The sequence below is a fragment of the Eutrigla gurnardus genome (genome assembly GCF_963514095.1).
Source record: "Eutrigla gurnardus genome assembly, chromosome: 19".
Taxonomy (NCBI): domain Eukaryota; kingdom Metazoa; phylum Chordata; class Actinopteri; order Perciformes; family Triglidae; genus Eutrigla; species Eutrigla gurnardus.
This window is the reverse complement of record NC_139930.1, coordinates 18485474-18502611: the sequence shown is the minus strand read 5'-3', so window position 1 is coordinate 18502611 and position 17138 is coordinate 18485474. Positions and strand designations below refer to the sequence as shown.

Here is a 17138-nt window from a genome sequence, read left to right as displayed (position 1 = left end):
ATGCTATCCACATTAATGCAAAAAAAATATGTTTATGCAAATGTGTCTAATGTGAACTAGGACAAAGGGAGGAGGAAGAAAAGCTCAAAGAAATTCAGAAAAATCTCTGAAAGAAGTTTTGAGGGGGGAAAGAAATTAAACTCACCAAGTGTCCTTTCTCTCCGTTTGGCCCCTCCTTCCCAGGGTGACCCTGTGAATTATTAAGAGAAATATTATTGAATCCCATCTCGGGGTAATTACCACCATAAATACTCCAACACCGCCTGTAATGGAGGGATTAAGTTGTAAAACTATGGGAGGATGTATGAAAGTGGAAAATTGGAGTCTTCAGAGTTCAATCTCATTTGGTATTTTTAACCTTAATGCAGGAGAATTATAGAAGCACTATCGGCTATTACTGAGCCCTCATAGCCAAGACTGACGACTTCACAATACATTACTGTGTGCGGTGCATGTGTACAAACACACAATGAAAAAAAAAAAACACATCTAATATGGATGTTTGGGGAAAAAATGGAAGGAAATTGATTGCAGTCTCATGAGACAAAGGAGCCCTGCAGAGCCTCTGATGGGTTTTCAGTGATGTGAGAGGAAATAGATACGAGGGGCATGGAGATTCAGAGAGAACATTGCCGGTTGATGGAAGATGCAACAAATGGCTGAATAAAAAAAAGAAAAGGAAAGAAGCTGAGTGTGTCTTCGTCTCCAAAAACTCTCTGAAAGCCATTAAAGGCAGCCGAGTACATTGTACTGTGTCCGCTCTCCTCCATCTCTTATCCCTGTCTCTCTCAGCTAATCCCTCATTTTCTACACTATTTAATTTTTTTTCTCACTAGTGATTCACGTCTCTAAGTTGCCGCCTGGTGCTTTATAAGACACACCATTAACACAGGAGTATGAATGGGGAACGGGGCGTTTGCAGGTTGTTCAAAGGTTACCTGTTGTGTTAATGTGCTGTTTCACACAGACAAATAATGATCTCAGGGTAAAACTGTAAGCAAGCAAACAATAAACAGTTTCAGTAAACGATGCAACTCATGAATTGCTCATACTGCGCTGTAATTTCTATTCCTTTGATATGCTTGTTTTTATTTGTTTGCTTGTTTTTATTTGTATAATTCTTTTTTAATGAAATTGTATTTGCTTGTTGTAGTTTATTTAATTTATTTGCTTGTTTTTAATTTCTATAATTAATTTTTATTTAATTTTATTTGCTTGTTTTTATTTTATAATTATTTTTTATATAATTTTATTTGCTTGAATTTTTATAATTATTTTTTTTATCTACATTTTATTCGCCTGTTATTTTTTTTTCTAATTTTTTCTTTATGTGTTTCTTTCCAATGCTTTTAATGTCTTATGCAAAGCACTTTGAATTACCTTGTTGTTGAAAGGTGCTATACAAATAAAATTGCCTTGCCCTGCAACTGTAAAAGGTGATGTTTTCCACAGTTATGGCAATTAAACATTTGCAAATTCTAAAAGAGACGGTGAGGGAGAAAAAGGGGATGGGTGTGTGAACTCACCGGGGGTCCATCAGCTCCTGGCATTCCTGGCAAGCCTGGCTTTCCAGTCGGACCCTAGATGGAAGACAAACACAGCAATGAAAGGTCGGATGGATCATAAAAGTCCGTCTAATCAGGACTGAGAGTCTGCAGCAACGCTAAACGCTAACATCAGCATTCCAACACGCCGATCACTTAACGACGCCTTCAAATAATTATCTCGACTCTATTGTGCTCCATCAAAAACGCTGCAGCTTTCTAGGATTTCATTTATAAACCAGGCGGGAAAAAAAAACACATTACACCTAAATTATTCATTCTCACGCTGTTCAATAATAAACTGAATACCCTCCACACAAACTGGCACGAGCTGAAATTGGATTAAAATGTATCAGGAATTAAAATCTGTCTACTCGGCACTATTTGCTCCCACGTCGGGGGTGAGGACGCGTTTGCATAATGGGGTGATAAGCATTTGGGCTGACTAAGATAGCAACTTGGGCTTTTTCAGCTCATGCAAATGAATGAGACAATTTCCCTGCAATTTCATACATTTTGGGTGTCTGCGTTTATTAATATTTTATAAAGCTGGATTGTTTTGGGGGGGTTTTTTGTCCTGCGGAGATGGCCGATCATTTGATATCTCACCTTATCTCCTGGAGGTCCGATGGCACCTTGGGGCCCTGCGAGTCCCTGTGGAGAGGATACAAAAAAACACTCAGAACATTTTATGTGATGGATGAGAGATAAAAAAAATCAAATGTCAGACGAGGCCTATTCATCACCGACCTGGGTGCCCGGGTTGCCTTGCTGTCCGGGAGGTCCTGGCTCTCCTTGAGGTCCCTGAAGTGAAATGAAGAAGTACATTTTAGGAAATCTCCTTACATATACCGAGATACTTTAAATTATTGACTCCAGTAAAAACCTCCCATGTGAAGGGAGTTATTTTAAAAGCTGCTCTCAACTGATAAATCAGGAGTTAGACCCTGTTTATACCTAAACAGGCAAAACATAGCAGAAGATCTTGCTCTGGCTCAAGGTGGAAGACACACACACACACACACAAACACACACACAGACTCTCACTTTCCTAATGACAGAAAGCACTGAACCACAAACACACAAGCACATTCCTCTCTCAGATAAATGGCAATTAATTACGCCGCCCCGGTCCAGGAGTCTGGAAAAGCCGCCGATCTTCCATCTCTACCTAGTTGGAACTTTCCCAGCAGAGCAGACGAGCTGCTCCGGCCGGGGATTCTCTCATTACGCTTAAGGCGCTGGAAGAAATTGACCTGGAATGATACGACTGGTGGCGGCGAGCTGCACAAATAGATCTAAAAACAGCCGGTCTATTCTTCATTATCTGTTAAGTATCCTCTGATTGCACTGGTGTGTGTGTGTGTGTGTGTGTGTGTGAGGTAATACCTTTAGATGGTAGAAGACCATGAAAATGATTCACTCTCTATGACATTTGTGTGTTTTGGGTTTTTTCTCTCTTGGAAATGGAGAATCTCTTATCCGACCCTTAATATTGGCATTTGAGTGAATTCCAGGTTCACTTACGATGTTTCCTTTGGGTCCAGAGTGGCCGTCCATTCCAGTGACGCCCTGCAGCCAATCACACGGTGACAACGTTAAGCACACATAAGGGGAAGCAAATCTTTAATGCACATACAGTATTTAGGCTTGCACTCTTAGCTGTAGACCAGAGATCTTCAACAATACACATTAACATGAATACAACGTATAATATATGCTTTGAGGTGAAATTGTGATGTAGAAATGCCAAAATAGAATTCAATTATGTTCTATAAATACATGAATGTTCAACCATTGTACCCTAGTGGTTGGATGCACTAATTGGAAGTCGTTTTGGATCAAAGCATCAGCTAAATGTAATGTAATCTGTCAAAAATGTTATTTTAATGTACTTTTATAAGCTGCACTACACGCTGAAGACCTCTGCTGTAGATAAATACAAAAAAAATATATGATTTATGATATGATATCGACATCCTGCGCAGGGAAGAATAAAGCTCCTGTATCGAGGAGCACCATGCATATTAAAGCAATATATACATGAGGTTTTAGCTCCACTGAAGTTAAACTCAATATCGTACGCCACTCTTTGTGTACGTTGTCTGAAATATATTGAGTTGTATTTCCCTGTGGGCGTTGTTTGCAGGGGAAAAAAAAACATGACTCTCTGAACAGTAAATCTATTGCAACATAGTGAAAAAAGTGGGACTCACAGGGGGTCCAGAAGTTCCCTGAGGTCCTTTTGGTCCCAGCAAACCACGGGGCCCCTAGTGGCAAAACACACACACACAAAAAAAAAAACAGAAAGGGAAATGAGATCAATCATGATAACACACCTGTGGAAGGATTTGATGAATTATTAAACACGCTCAGCTAAATTAAGTTTCAAAATGACACTGCCGGAAACAACCTGACTTCCCAAATGTCCTGAGGATATTCGCCAGACTCAGATGTGTGAGGCGAAAGCTGAAACCCCCCCTTCTCCTTTATTTTCTCCTTTACTACGCATCCATTCCCCACAGCCGTGCCTGTCAAACACTGCTTTTGAAATGTCTATGCATTTGCCTCGTAGCTATGGTTACCTAATAAGACCTATTGTCCTGTCAGTGTGAGAACCGCAAAACCAACGCAGCACACCCTGGTGGACAAAATGAGTCATAACAGCAGCTATAAAGGGGTCTTTCTGGTGGATTCTCTTTCCCCTCCTCCACCTCCTCCTCCGTGGGGAATATCCAGAGAGTGGGAGGCTATTATAACTAGCTTGATGTGCATTCTCACTTGCAAAGCTTCAGACGAAGCACGAGCTAAGCCTCGTCAACACACACAAGCCTTTCCAGCAATGCAACGCTAAGAGAAATCTCTGCAGTCTGCAGATGATATATGACAGAATCAGATCATCCCTCAACTCTTTCACACAATCTCTCCGCGGAGGATCGAATGGTAATACGTGTGATCACTCACGGGTTCACCAGGAAGTCCCCGGGGTCCGATCTCTCCATCATCTCCCTGGGAAAAAAAAGGAGAACGGGTCAGAATGTGGAACAGGAAGTGAGGGTGTGTGTGTGTGAGGATTGAGAGATAATGGTGAAGACAAAGCCGGGAAAGAGGAGATCTGGTTTCATCATCTGTGGATAATGAGGATTGTGATGAAGACTAAAAGCAGATGAAGGTGCGCAGAGATCAAATCATATTAAGTGGAGTGGAAGCAAAAAATCTGGGGGCTGAACCAAAAAAAAAAAAAAAAAAGTTTGGCAGGAGGAAGAAGTTCAACTGGGAGTGATTTCTGTCTTTCTGACGGTTAAGCAGTGAGATACATCAACTACAACACATTCTACTTCCTTGAAAATTAAGGAGGATGAAAAAGATAGAAGAGAGGTGTGAAATTGAGATTTTTCTGTTACCCTTTCTCCATCCTCTCCAGGACCACCAGGAGGTCCAGAGGGACCATTTTCACCCTAAAACAACAAACATATAGATTTATCAGATGCACGGGTCAAAACAAATCCACACACACAATCAAAAAGACTCTCCACTAACTTACCCGGTGTCCTTTCTCACCAGGAAGTCCAGCCAGACCATCGAACCCTCGGTCTCCCTGAAGCAGAAGGATAATCATGAAGTTGCATGTCTCTTCCAATGCACTGCTTTTTTTTTAAACTGGCATTATGAAATATGCCGCATCAGCATGCATTATGAATCCGGTAGAGTAGGCGAGGTACCTTGGGTCCAGACTGTCCCGGCATGCCCCGGGCACCGTCGGCTCCAGAACGACCCTGTACGGTTATATAAAAGACACCTCGGTGAATATACCTAGAATAGGTCTGGCTTTTTTCAAATCTGAAGCATCAGAAAAGCAATATGTTGCTGCATGCTCTCAGCTCCGTGTCACATTTACCCTTCTGCCAGGCTTTCCGGAGGGTCCAAGGGTTCCCAAAGGTCCACGAGGTCCCTGAAAGAACAAAACAACGGTTGTGTTCAAATCAAAAGCATCATCTTTCTGTATTATACTAACACAAGGAACGTTTGTTCGAATACTACAATGGTTGAGAAATTAATTTAGTTTTGGGTTATAACTTTATGGCTTGGGGTTTACTTTGATTCAGTTTCTGTTATATATCACATTCTGATATCTCGTACCTGAGGACCTGCCTCTCCGCTCTCTCCCTTCAGTCCTGTCATACCGGGAGGACCCTGGGGAAGAAAAACAATATAGACACTAAACCAATAGTTTTTCCACTCAGCTACAAACAATCTTTCACAAATCATTCCTATTGATTTTTGAGGTGCTTTTGAAATACAAACCAGAGGGCCGGTTCTGCCGGTCAAACCCATCGGACCCGTAGTGCCGCGCATAGCCAGCTGAGCAACGGTAAGGCAAAGGAAAAGCAATCAGAACAATATAACACGGAAAACTTTGCATATAGCAGTATGTATGATTAATATATAACACGTGTATTTGTGTCTGTTTGTGTGTTCTGTGTATGAATTTATGCAAACTTGTGGGGTCATAAAATTAACACAAAGGGGTAGAAAATGGAGCAATGATGATAATAGAAACGTACGACTTGTGTGTGTGTATGTGTGTGTGTGTGTGTGTGTGTGTGTGTGTATGTGTGTGTGTGTGTGTGGGGACTGGTACCCTGGCCTGCTGCATGATGGCTTGCATCTGGGCCTCCTGTGCTGACACGGCGGGTCCCTTCTGTCCAGAGTCGCCTCCGGAACTGAATCTGAACTGTGGAGCGAATCAAAGATGGGTGAGACTTCCACTGCTGCAGAGATGATGCACCAACACACACACACTCTCACACACACACACACACACACACACACACACACACACACACACACACACACACACACACACACACACACACACACACAGGGGGGAAATAAAGTAATAGCTGAAGAGAACATTTGTGGATTGCGGCACAACAATAAATATTTCAGTTGAATCTATTCCCAACATCCTTCAATATTCCTTTATTACGGTTGTCCCCGTCTTGAAACTATGCAGCAGATGTCGACCTGAGTATCGAGCCTCCAGCTGTCAAAAAGGATGAATCTGCCTCGAAATCTACTGGCATCTGGTGGCGATAGCGCGGCATTGCACCACAGGTGATTTATCTGAGGGGCTGGTGGTTTAACACAGGTTGTTTGGGCTGTGAATCACGATCATGTGCAGCCACACGGCCGTGAAATATTGACGACTTTGTTACCAAGAAGGGAAAATGCAAACCGTAGAATGAGAACATCAGGGATGAGTCAGACCTGCTGCACCATCCATAATAAACTATCCAGAGCTCAAATCTCACTCTGCTGAGCTCGATTCAATATCATCCCATCACAATCACAAACAGGCAGCTATTTCTTTTCTATTCCCTCTTCATCTCGGTGCCATCCTTCTCCAATATAATGACCCGCATCATCGAACCTTGAACAAAATGTTCTGCCACAATCAAATTGTCGCCTGGCGGGGGCCGAGGGGAAAAAAGAAAAAAATCACTCTGATGGGAACTACATGACTTTTACACAACACCAACTCACGGTAGAGCACAGGAAACAAAGGGAGGAGGATGCATCACTAGTCACCGGACTATTTAAAGCAAAAACAACAGTGAAGATTCAACCCTGTTATGTTGACTCCACAGTGTTCACGCTGAGCCACAGAGCGCTCTGCTGAGAGACGGGGTGAAACAACAATGCGTGTTTCCCATTAGGGCTCCAGGATCAGATTTCAAGTCTAGTGGATTCACTGGAAAGGCTCCGGTTCCTGTCCAGACTGGAGCTCGCCTCACCCCCAGACAGCTCCGTGCGGACCCCCGAAAAAACTGCAACGTCACATCTGCACAACTCATCGGATCTGACATCTTGCAAAGTATAGGGCATTTTAAAAAAAAGTAGACGTCGTAGGAAGTTGTTTGCATGGCCGTGTGACCGTCTGAAGCTACAGACTCAAGCTACTTACTCAACATACCACAAGGGGCTGCTAAAACACAGATTTACATTACAAAAAAAAGATTTGCCAGGGGCCGGCCCATCAAAGATGGTTTCAAAGGAAACCCCCTTCATTCCACGACGCTGTAAACCACATGTCAGAGTTATTGATAACACAGAGGAAGATGCATCATCCTTGGCTTCAAACGGGGCTAAACAAGCCTCGTGGAATACATCGTTTATCACTTTAAGCGGAGGTTGAACATAAAAAGGCACGTACTATTATTTTTAACAATTGTAATTTACTTACAGGCAGCATCAGGACGGTTCCAGGGGGTCCTGGCAGACCATCGGCACCAGGAAGACCAGAACGACCCGGAGGACCCTGAGACGGAAAACAACACAAACATGAGCGTGGACAGAAATGTGGTGGTTTTTTTTAGAGGGTTTGAAAAATCTTAATTTAATACACACCCTCTCTCCAGAATCACCAGAACTACCTGGTGGTCCAGAAGAACCTGGGGGTCCGGGGAGACCCTGCGTTTAAGCAAAAAAAGAATCTCGTTTTAACACACGTCATACATGCATCGCACAGAAAACGGCCATATTCGACTGCACTAGAAGTTCTCGCCTTTATCTTGCAAAGCGGTCACACATGGGACAAAAGGAATGCATGAGGCAATACGGGACAGCTCGCTGAGTTGTAAATCCTCCTGCGAGGCGCTCTTTATTTGTCTATAGCTCAACGCTTGAATGGCTGCCCTCTGTGGGACTCCATCTGCAGGGTGTCAAGAGCGACGGTGTCTGAAAAGAATCGTCCTAGATAAATAATTAACTTCTTCAACATCTGGGCAAGTCCATATCTCATCGGGGGGGGGGGAGCTGTCTTGGCCACTCCTTTATGCATTACAGATCAGGCAGCTGGTGGGGATTTACACAGTGGTGCACTTAAACGTCTTCAAAAAAAGGACATAACATGCACAGACTAGAGGAACGGGGGTGACATAACGCTCATCTTTCATTTATAGGGAGATTGCATGAAAAAATTGACAAGGAAAGACAAAAGAGATGAATGAAGAGACAGATTGACTTACTGTTGGCCCTTCAGGCCCAGGCGGACCCTCCACCAGCATTCCCTGAAACACACACACACACACAAGCATCATCAGTTACCATCTCCCAGACTCATTCATGTGTGTGCAACCATCTCACAGCGTGCAGACGCCGCCGCCGCCGCCAGCGTATCCCTCGGATTCATTAACGCGGACGAGCGTTGGTTCGAGGAGGTAAGTGTACATGAACGCATGCCCCGACACACACACCTGCCCAGCACGTCAAAAAAGTCTTTTTTTGCTAAACTTAATATACATTCCTGCCTGTCATTTCAGCTGCAATTAATCCACAGGAGGGACCTGCACCAACGGAGAGTTACTTCAATGGAGTTATTGGTGCGGACGACTTACGAGCATCTGACACCCAGATGCATCGCTGCAGCTCCGTGCCTTCACACACACACACACACACACTGTTTGTTCTTGTAGTAACATTTTATCGACCTGTTTTGTTTTGTTGTTGTTGTTGTTGTTGTTATGAGGACGGAAACTCGCACATTATCATACAAATGATGTGATGTTTTTTCTCCATCGCCCCAAGCTGTACCTCTCTGAGCAATTACTTCAATTGATCTTTGAATCTCCTCCCCAGGTGATGCCTGTGTCTCGCCTGCAGTGTGTGTGTGTGTGTGTGTGTGTGTGTGTGTGTGTGTGTGTGTGTGTGTGTGTTTGTGTGTGTGATGCTCCAGCTTTCTGCATGTTTACAAGAGGCAAGGACCCATCGGGTGTGTGACGTGTGGACTGAAGACACACACTCTGCTCTCTTGCTTTCCCACGTAAACACGAAGACACTCCGTCACGGAGGCGATGTATACGCCGCGGCGCTCGCTGACGTTTGTTTGAAGCGAGACAGCTGCAGCTGCATTCGAGATGTAGAGATTCCAGCCGTGCCTTATGTACGTCTGCAAACATAGCGCTCAGCTGTATACACTGTTTGAATCTCCCGATTGAGGTTGGACGCATTTCCCCCGTTTGCATTTAAAACATGCTCCCTTTTTTGCTCTCCTCCTCCCTCCATCTCCCCCATGTTTACACACCATCCACGCTGTGTTTACATTATTATTGACAATCCCTGCGTGTTCCTTCGTGCCGGGAGGTCCAGCAGAAGCGAGGCCTCGCCCGCCGATACGACAAAGGTCGAGCGCGCCCTTCGGTGAGTCCGTGTGGCCCCTCAGATGCTCAATCAGCGGCGCTGGGGGTCGATCGTGTGTTTGGATGTGGGTCGCGTATATCTACCGGCAAATATAAACATCCACGCCTGACACCCGGCTGCACGCCGCCTACATCTGTTGCTCAAGTGTGTTGTTCAAATAGTGATACTCACAGGCTCAATAACAGCAGGCTCTCCCTTCTGTCCCTTCTCGCCACGAGCTCCGTCAACCTGCACACCAGACACACACACGTTATCAGCCGCCACGCCGTCCTCCTCTACGTCATGTCTAATGTATGTTGTGCTTTTCACCTGTCCATAATAATCGTTGGTCTCGGCAGGCAGCACTTTGCCCTCCTTGTCACCGTATTCCAGGTCTCCGTAGTCTCCGTAGTCCTCCAGGTCTGTGAGTCCGTAGTCTGTGAGGTGCTCCTCCTTGAACCCGTCCTCCAGATCCGTGTAGTCGCCGTCGCCCTCCACTTTCACGCCCAAGTCGGTGGAGATGGATCCGCCTGCCCCGGTGCCGGCGCTGGCCGATCCCCCTCCGGCGGCGGAAGATCCTCCTGCGGACACGGAACCGCCAGCTCCAGCAGACCCGTCCCCGATGGTGACGGTGGAACTGCTGCTGCTGCCTCCTCCACCACCACCACTGATGTGGACGGAGCTGCTGCTTCCTCCACCTCCAAGGTCGATTGTGCTGCTGCTGCTGCTTCCTCCACCTCCAAGGTGGATTGTGCTGCTGCTTCCTCCACCTCCAAGGTGGATTTCACCAGTGCTGCCAGCGCCAACTCCATCAATGTGAAGTGTACTACTGCCGCCACCGCCTCCACCTGCGTTGTAATGGCCTTCCACACTGTAATCGTATCCCTCGCCGTAGTCATCGTAGGAACCTCCTCCCTATACAAACACGGATATAGTTAATCAAGAGAAATTTGCAGCACTGCAGGGTGAAAGAACAGACCTTTGCAAATGTGCAAATAAGCTGTTCAAAATCCTTCGAACCCAAGGGGACGTCTTAAAATGACCTGTTTTGCCCAAAGGTGTTGCATTCACTGTCACACTTTTAAAAGAAGGAATTTGAAAAATAACTGAACCGATGAATCAATCATGACAATATTTGCATATTTATTTTCTGTCAATCGACGAATCATTCTAGCTCTATCGTCTTTCCCTAAACCTGCAACGATGGAGATTTAGATGAAAGTGTATTGGCTTTGCTTCCCCCATGTGGATTGGTGGATTATAACATGAGGACGGGCCCGAGGACGCCCCCCCTTATGTACCTGAGACATAGGTCAAGGTCGGTCTAGCATAAGATTGTGTCACAGAATAAAGATTGGGTTTAAAATGCTCTTCGACCTTTACGTCCCACCAAGGTAAGTAAGGACGTCAACGTACCGATGTCTTATTGTGGGAGATGGTGATTGAAGATCCTGCTACACCGACTCTTGTTTCGCTTCCGACCCCGGTACCGAAGTCGACCTTTCCGCCTCCGCCCAGATCCAGCTCTCCGCCGTCGCTGGTGCTGGTGACGGTGACGCGCCGGGAGGCGTCCGCGTCCCCGTCGGGCGACGCCGTGGCCTCGTCGTAGTACGTGGTGTCGTAGTTACCGTAGCCGTCGTAGGTGTCGTACGTGGTCTTCTCGTCTCCGTAGGCCTCTCCCGCGCCGTCGCCGGTACTCGAAGAGCTCGCCGAAGAGCTGCTGGAAGAGCTGGACGACGTGCCGGAGGAGGAGGAACCGGTGGAGATGGCCGTCAACACTTTGTCGCTGGTGGCACCAGAGGCGCCCCTCAAAACCTCCTCCACGGTGGTCCTCTCGCTGTCTCCATCCGTCTCCTGTAAGGCAGGAGGAGGGAGAGGATGCGTGTGGGTGCGAGTGTATCAACGTTAACACATGAAGTACGTTAAACATGTATTTTGGTACCTTGACTTCTTCCGTGGCCGTGGCTTTATCCGATGTTGAATCGAAAGGCTTGCCGTCCACGTCCTCATAATAAGGGTATTCATAATAGTAGCTGTCCTCCTCTGTGTTCTAGAGGGGAGAAACATGACCGAGATAACTGTTATGAAAAAAAAAACAACGATTTCCAAACTGCGGCGTCGCCTCTGGGGTCTAGTTGATGTATGTGCGAGCGGCTGCTCATCAATCAGACGCCATAGGAATGCCTTCTACTCGAGATCTCACGCTGCATCTCCCCGTTAGAACTGAATGACAAATGACTCGCTTTCTCAATGAATCGGTCGCACGTCTATCGGTGAAGGGCGCTCCGACAGGCAAGCAAAAGGTCAAGAGGAAAGGACTTCCTGCACCATCTTTTAACACATCCCACCGTCAACGCCTTTAACCAGCATGCAGGGACGCAGGCTTAGGCAGGCACCACATCATTCCTGAACATTGTGAACTAACTGCGTGAGCCTGATAACCCCCGTTCTTCCCCCAGTCAGCAATTTTCCTCGTAAACGCCAAGAGGCTTCTTTTCAGCACAGGATCCAACCCGAGATCTGATTTGAGTATTACAGGCAATTATGGCATTAAAGGGAAATGAACTTCCTCGAGGAAGGTCATGAGAACAGTGGGACGGATCTCTTGCTGCTTTACTACAACGTCCTGCATGCAAGGATTCCACCAGAATGACCTCTAGTAACATTTCTTATGCAAAGCTGCTAAAACTTTGAAAAAATAAGGTATTTTATTACTCACATATTCATCTGTGTTGGGGTCCTGGTTCTGAGGCTGGTCGGGCACAGGCACTTCACAATCAGGGCTGTAGTGCTCACAGTAGTCATAGGCAGCGCGATGGTCTGCTACAATCATTAGCTGCTGGATGTCTCCCTGGAAACCACAAGAAACAGGAAGTGATGATGAGACCCGGTGGACATCAGCTCCGAGTACAGACACGTAAATAAAGCAGCAAAAAAACGAGAGCACATGAACAAACAAACAGAAGTGACGGATGAACATCTGCATGCAGCGTTATCACGACTCGGTCCTGGATCTGGGCCCTGGATCTGGGTCCAGCCGGGGGGAATCTAAGGCTCACTACATGATGAAGAACTCTGTCCAGGGTCCAAGAGTGTCGTTTTGCATCAGAGTTTAGAGTGTGAGACAGAAAAAAGCTCCAAGAGAACATGGAACAACTGACTTCATGCTGCTGCACACACAGACACACACACACACACACACACACACACAAACACACACACACACACACACACACACACACACACACACACAGACAGACAGACACACACACACACACACACACAGACACACACACACACACACACACACACACACACACACACACACACACAGACAGACACACACACACACACACACACACACACACAGACACACACACACACACACACACAGACACAGACAGACACACACACACACACACACACAGACACACACACACACAAGATGATGGATTTTGAGCTCCGTACATACAGATCCGAAGGGCATGAGTGATTTTTTTTGTAGCCCTCGAGCTGATTGTGTAAGATGAATGGATCGGCTGGTGCATGTGGAGAACATGGAGAACATGAGCAGACCTGCAGATAGCCGAGCCCTTTGACTTAAAGGAGTACCGAGTCGGGGGGGGGGGGGGGGGGGGAAGTGGGGGAAGTGGAACAGTAGCAACAAGCTAGGGAAGAAAAAAAAGGGAAGAGAGGACGAGGAAAGCAACAGAGATTGATAGGAGAAAAAAAAGAGCAGGAGAGAGAGAGAGAGAGGGGAAAGAGAGAAGGCTCAGAAGGATCCCCAGGCTACATGGGGTTTGCTGTGTGTGTGTGTGTGTGTGTGTGTGTGTGTGTGTGTGTGTGTGTGTGTGTGTGTGTGTGTGTGTGTGTGTGTGTTCGCCACATTGCTGAACAGCATGCATACAGTATGTGCTACCAAGACGTGTTTCCAAACGCAGTGATGTCATTCAACATCCATCAAACACTACATATTTTCGGGGGAGGCGGAGTTAAAGAACCCTGAAGTAACGCAACTATGGGAACAGACCACCACAGTGGAGTGTGTTTAATTAATTAAACACACACACACACACACACTAACATGTCTCTGCAGCTGTAATTCTCCACGGAGGAGTTTATCTCTGCGTTTGTGGTCTTCCAGCGCTGCACACAGATCTCTCCCCGACCCTGATCCTTTAAGAACTCTTACAAAACACTCGTGAAGGTTGATGTTTCCTGCCTCGTCCTTGGCTTATGCCATCAGCGGGGTTTTTATTGCGGATGCCGGGGAGACAAATCCCCAAAACTTCCTCTAGTAGCCATTACACAACTCTTCAAGCTACGAACTCAGGAGCTCCCAGCGACAACAAAACAAAACTCTCAAATGTCCACCGATGAGATATTTTGGCTGAAGTCGGGATGAATGTAAAGGAGCCTTTACTCGGTATCTGATTCTCCCTTATCCTGGCAAGACTGTGTGTAACAGCTGCGCTCAAAGGGGCTGATGGGAATTCAGTGTTTGAAATGAGGTCACATTCAATAAGGAATAAGCTCTCTGTACAACAAAACAGTCCTGCCGTCTGGAGCTTTGCAACTGCTTTCCTATTCATATGTCATTTTTTTTTGCTTTTCTGCCACATTCTTTTTGCTCCGTCTCCCAAAAGCAGTCAAAAGAAAATGTCTCGGTAGATCCCGACCACGATCGGTGTGTGATCCTAATCGTCCCAAGATGAGATAATGAATCATACGTCGTGGACGTTAATGAGAACATTCTCTCAGCACTGAGAGAATCGCGGCAGAATGTGTTTAATGATGTTTGACATGTACACAGAGAAAGACAGAGAGAAACTTAAGAGAAGGATCGTATCGAGGGCTGGAAAAGCTGATGGCTGCTTTCGATTTTACTCTATAGCCAACGGCGTACGAGAGGGAAGGGGGGGGGGGGGGGGAATGTGGACCTGAGTTGAGCCGTGCTTATTCGTGTTGGACAATTCAGCATAAACAGTTCCAGCCGCCTGAAGTTTTATTCTGTAAAAAAAAAAAAGTTCTAGGCTATAAAAAAAAGGGTGGTTGGCACCGAGCGCCAAACCAAACAAAATGCAGATGGATCGCATACGAATCGTGAGAAATAAATATCTTTTCACTCGGAGGGACGTTTGTAGAAACTTCAAATGGCACTTTAGTCTGGACAACGGAGAAAGAAAAAAAAAAAAGAATGGCTGAAATCAATGCAGATCTATCCTCATTCCTAGTCATTAGCATGGAAGCTCTGGATCCTACATTTCCCATAATGCAACTTCATTAGCTCCATTAGCTTTGCACCATTTCTTGTAGTAAACGTCATGGCATACTGCAGGGCCAATCAGATAACCCTGATGACATCACTCAATGACATCACACATGGTGCAAATCTTTAGTAGTGAGTAGAAAATGGACCGAAATGTCAAATCTGTGGAAGGTTCGATTCATTTTTAGCCACATTTTTATTTCGACTTTGAATCATTTGGGAGTTCACACTTTTCCAGATTTTCTTCAGATGATGCAAAACAACTGCAGCTACAGTCTATTAAAAAAAGTGTTACAGAAAGGCGTTCCTGTTCTTTTCACACCATCACACATGAACTATTCCGGCGTTGACATGAAAAAAGAAAAAAAGAAAAGGCACAGAGTACAAGCGTTCCCACCTTACACAGTCAAACTATTGTCAAAGTCTTGATCCACCAAAGCTGGTTCTGATTTCCTTTTTCTTTGAACCGCCGCTGCTGCTCTTTTTTCACCACACGGCGCTCCACAGATTCACGGTGCCAAACGTTATATAAACTGCTGTTTTACAGATGTAGGGAAGCGCTAAATAATCCTATACTGTACTCCAGCTGGATGCTAAATGCCAGGTTTCTCATTTAGTGCCCTGGCAGGCGGCGCCATTGAAGCAACGATATTACCGTATATGTGTGGGGGTAACTACTGTATGTGCAGAGTCAGGGATTCAGAATGGGACTACACTGATTGGTTAAACCCAACACTTAAAATAAAAGGATGCGTGACACAAACGCAGACTGAAATATATGTCGACTTATTAACATCCAGCAAAACACAGACACACAAGAACCACCGATCCCACACCCAAACCGAGCACAGCAATGGAAAAAAAAACCCCATGAATTATACAATCCCAACCCAAACCCCCTGGAGGAACCATAAAAACATGCAATCAGCTTTCATATCTGAGAGGACGGCGACGTTTTTCACTCCGGAGCATCATGTGGCGCATCAGAGTGGTGCTTAAGGCCGAGGTTTCAGACAATAACAGGGTTGCTGTTGTCAGCATCTCCCTGAAATATGACTCTTCTGCTGGCCAACGCTCTCCGGTGGAAAAGCCCCGACGCCTGCAGTCGAGCCCACTTCACACACTTTGCGTTAAAGAAGTTGCACAAAAACACAACGATTACTGAAAAATTGCTCAGATTCTTTCTGCATTTGATTTCTCTTTCGTCTTCGCCGGCTGACATTCCCGACCCTCACCTGTTGTGTTCAGACACACGTGAACCCCTACTGGGTGTTCTGGTAGTGTCCAGGTGGGGGCAGGAGAGTGCTCTAGTGATCATGGGGCCAAAAACGTGTCTCCGTTCTGAACCTGACCCACAATCCTGCAGGGTGGACCGAGTTCACTGTGATCCCCCTTCTGGATTAAAGGACACGATACACGGCAATATTGATCGCAATGGGCAAAAAAATCTCCTCTCTCTTCATTTCTTTCTTATATAAATGCATACTTGAAGCATGAGGTGAAGGTTTATTTTCATTATAGGGCGGTGAACCCATGCTAATCAGGTTAGGGGGAGTTGCACTTTCTTGGCTTAGAGCAACATTGCATGAAATAAACAGCACAAAACCATGCTCATTATTTCTTCATATCCACAGGGGACACCGATCTATGGCCCTGTTTTCCTTTTACGCCTTTAAAAACACTCAGACAACAGCTCACAGAAAAAAAAAGTGTACGTTTTTCATCAGTTTTAGACGTACGACTCTGGGAGGTCCCGAAGCTCTTGGCTGAGTTTTTTTCTTCTTTTTTTTTAAGGCAAGCTGGCTTTCGCAAACATATTTACACAGTCACCCCTGAGCTCTGAGCCAGGCCTCGGGTCCCCTCTGCCAGCCCACACCGGCGGCGGCACACTCGGCAGCCCCAGCACCTGGGCAAGCTCCAATCTGACCACAGAAACAGAACGTCGGCAGAGGTCGGCCCTGCGGCACAGATCGGACACACACACACAAAAAAAAACAAACATATTGTTTACATAGCCCCTGTCAAATTGACAGATTTAAAAACTTTTTACCAGACATCAAGTACATTTGCAACCATGTACGCTTTCCCATCCAGACTGGAACTCAACCCCGACACTCAGAGCAGCTGCCAAGAGCAACAGACCC

General features: G+C 45.9%; 1 protein-coding gene across 2 annotated transcripts in view; it reads right to left on the bottom strand.

The window, feature by feature from the left end:
• col5a1 (procollagen, type V, alpha 1) overlaps nucleotides 1-17138 on the bottom strand; it is a 66066-nt gene that overhangs the window by 22294 nt on the left and 26634 nt on the right. For both annotated transcript variants that reach the window (XM_084036114.1, XM_084036113.1), the window contains exons 5-26: nucleotides 12445-12576; nucleotides 11668-11775; nucleotides 11142-11579; nucleotides 10056-10640; nucleotides 9918-9974; nucleotides 8576-8617; nucleotides 7956-8018; nucleotides 7792-7866; nucleotides 6187-6279; nucleotides 5850-5906; nucleotides 5685-5738; nucleotides 5443-5496; nucleotides 5267-5320; nucleotides 5089-5142; nucleotides 4949-5002; nucleotides 4509-4553; nucleotides 3761-3814; nucleotides 3072-3116; nucleotides 2295-2348; nucleotides 2154-2198; nucleotides 1527-1580; nucleotides 146-190 (exon numbers count right to left, since the gene is read on the bottom strand). In XM_084036114.1, the coding sequence (XP_083892240.1) occupies nucleotides 146-190; nucleotides 1527-1580; nucleotides 2154-2198; nucleotides 2295-2348; nucleotides 3072-3116; nucleotides 3761-3814; nucleotides 4509-4553; nucleotides 4949-5002; nucleotides 5089-5142; nucleotides 5267-5320; nucleotides 5443-5496; nucleotides 5685-5738; nucleotides 5850-5906; nucleotides 6187-6279; nucleotides 7792-7866; nucleotides 7956-8018; nucleotides 8576-8617; nucleotides 9918-9974; nucleotides 10056-10640; nucleotides 11142-11579; nucleotides 11668-11775; nucleotides 12445-12576 (2262 nt within the window). The remainder of the gene's footprint in view (nucleotides 1-145; nucleotides 191-1526; nucleotides 1581-2153; nucleotides 2199-2294; nucleotides 2349-3071; nucleotides 3117-3760; nucleotides 3815-4508; nucleotides 4554-4948; nucleotides 5003-5088; nucleotides 5143-5266; nucleotides 5321-5442; nucleotides 5497-5684; nucleotides 5739-5849; nucleotides 5907-6186; nucleotides 6280-7791; nucleotides 7867-7955; nucleotides 8019-8575; nucleotides 8618-9917; nucleotides 9975-10055; nucleotides 10641-11141; nucleotides 11580-11667; nucleotides 11776-12444; nucleotides 12577-17138) is intronic.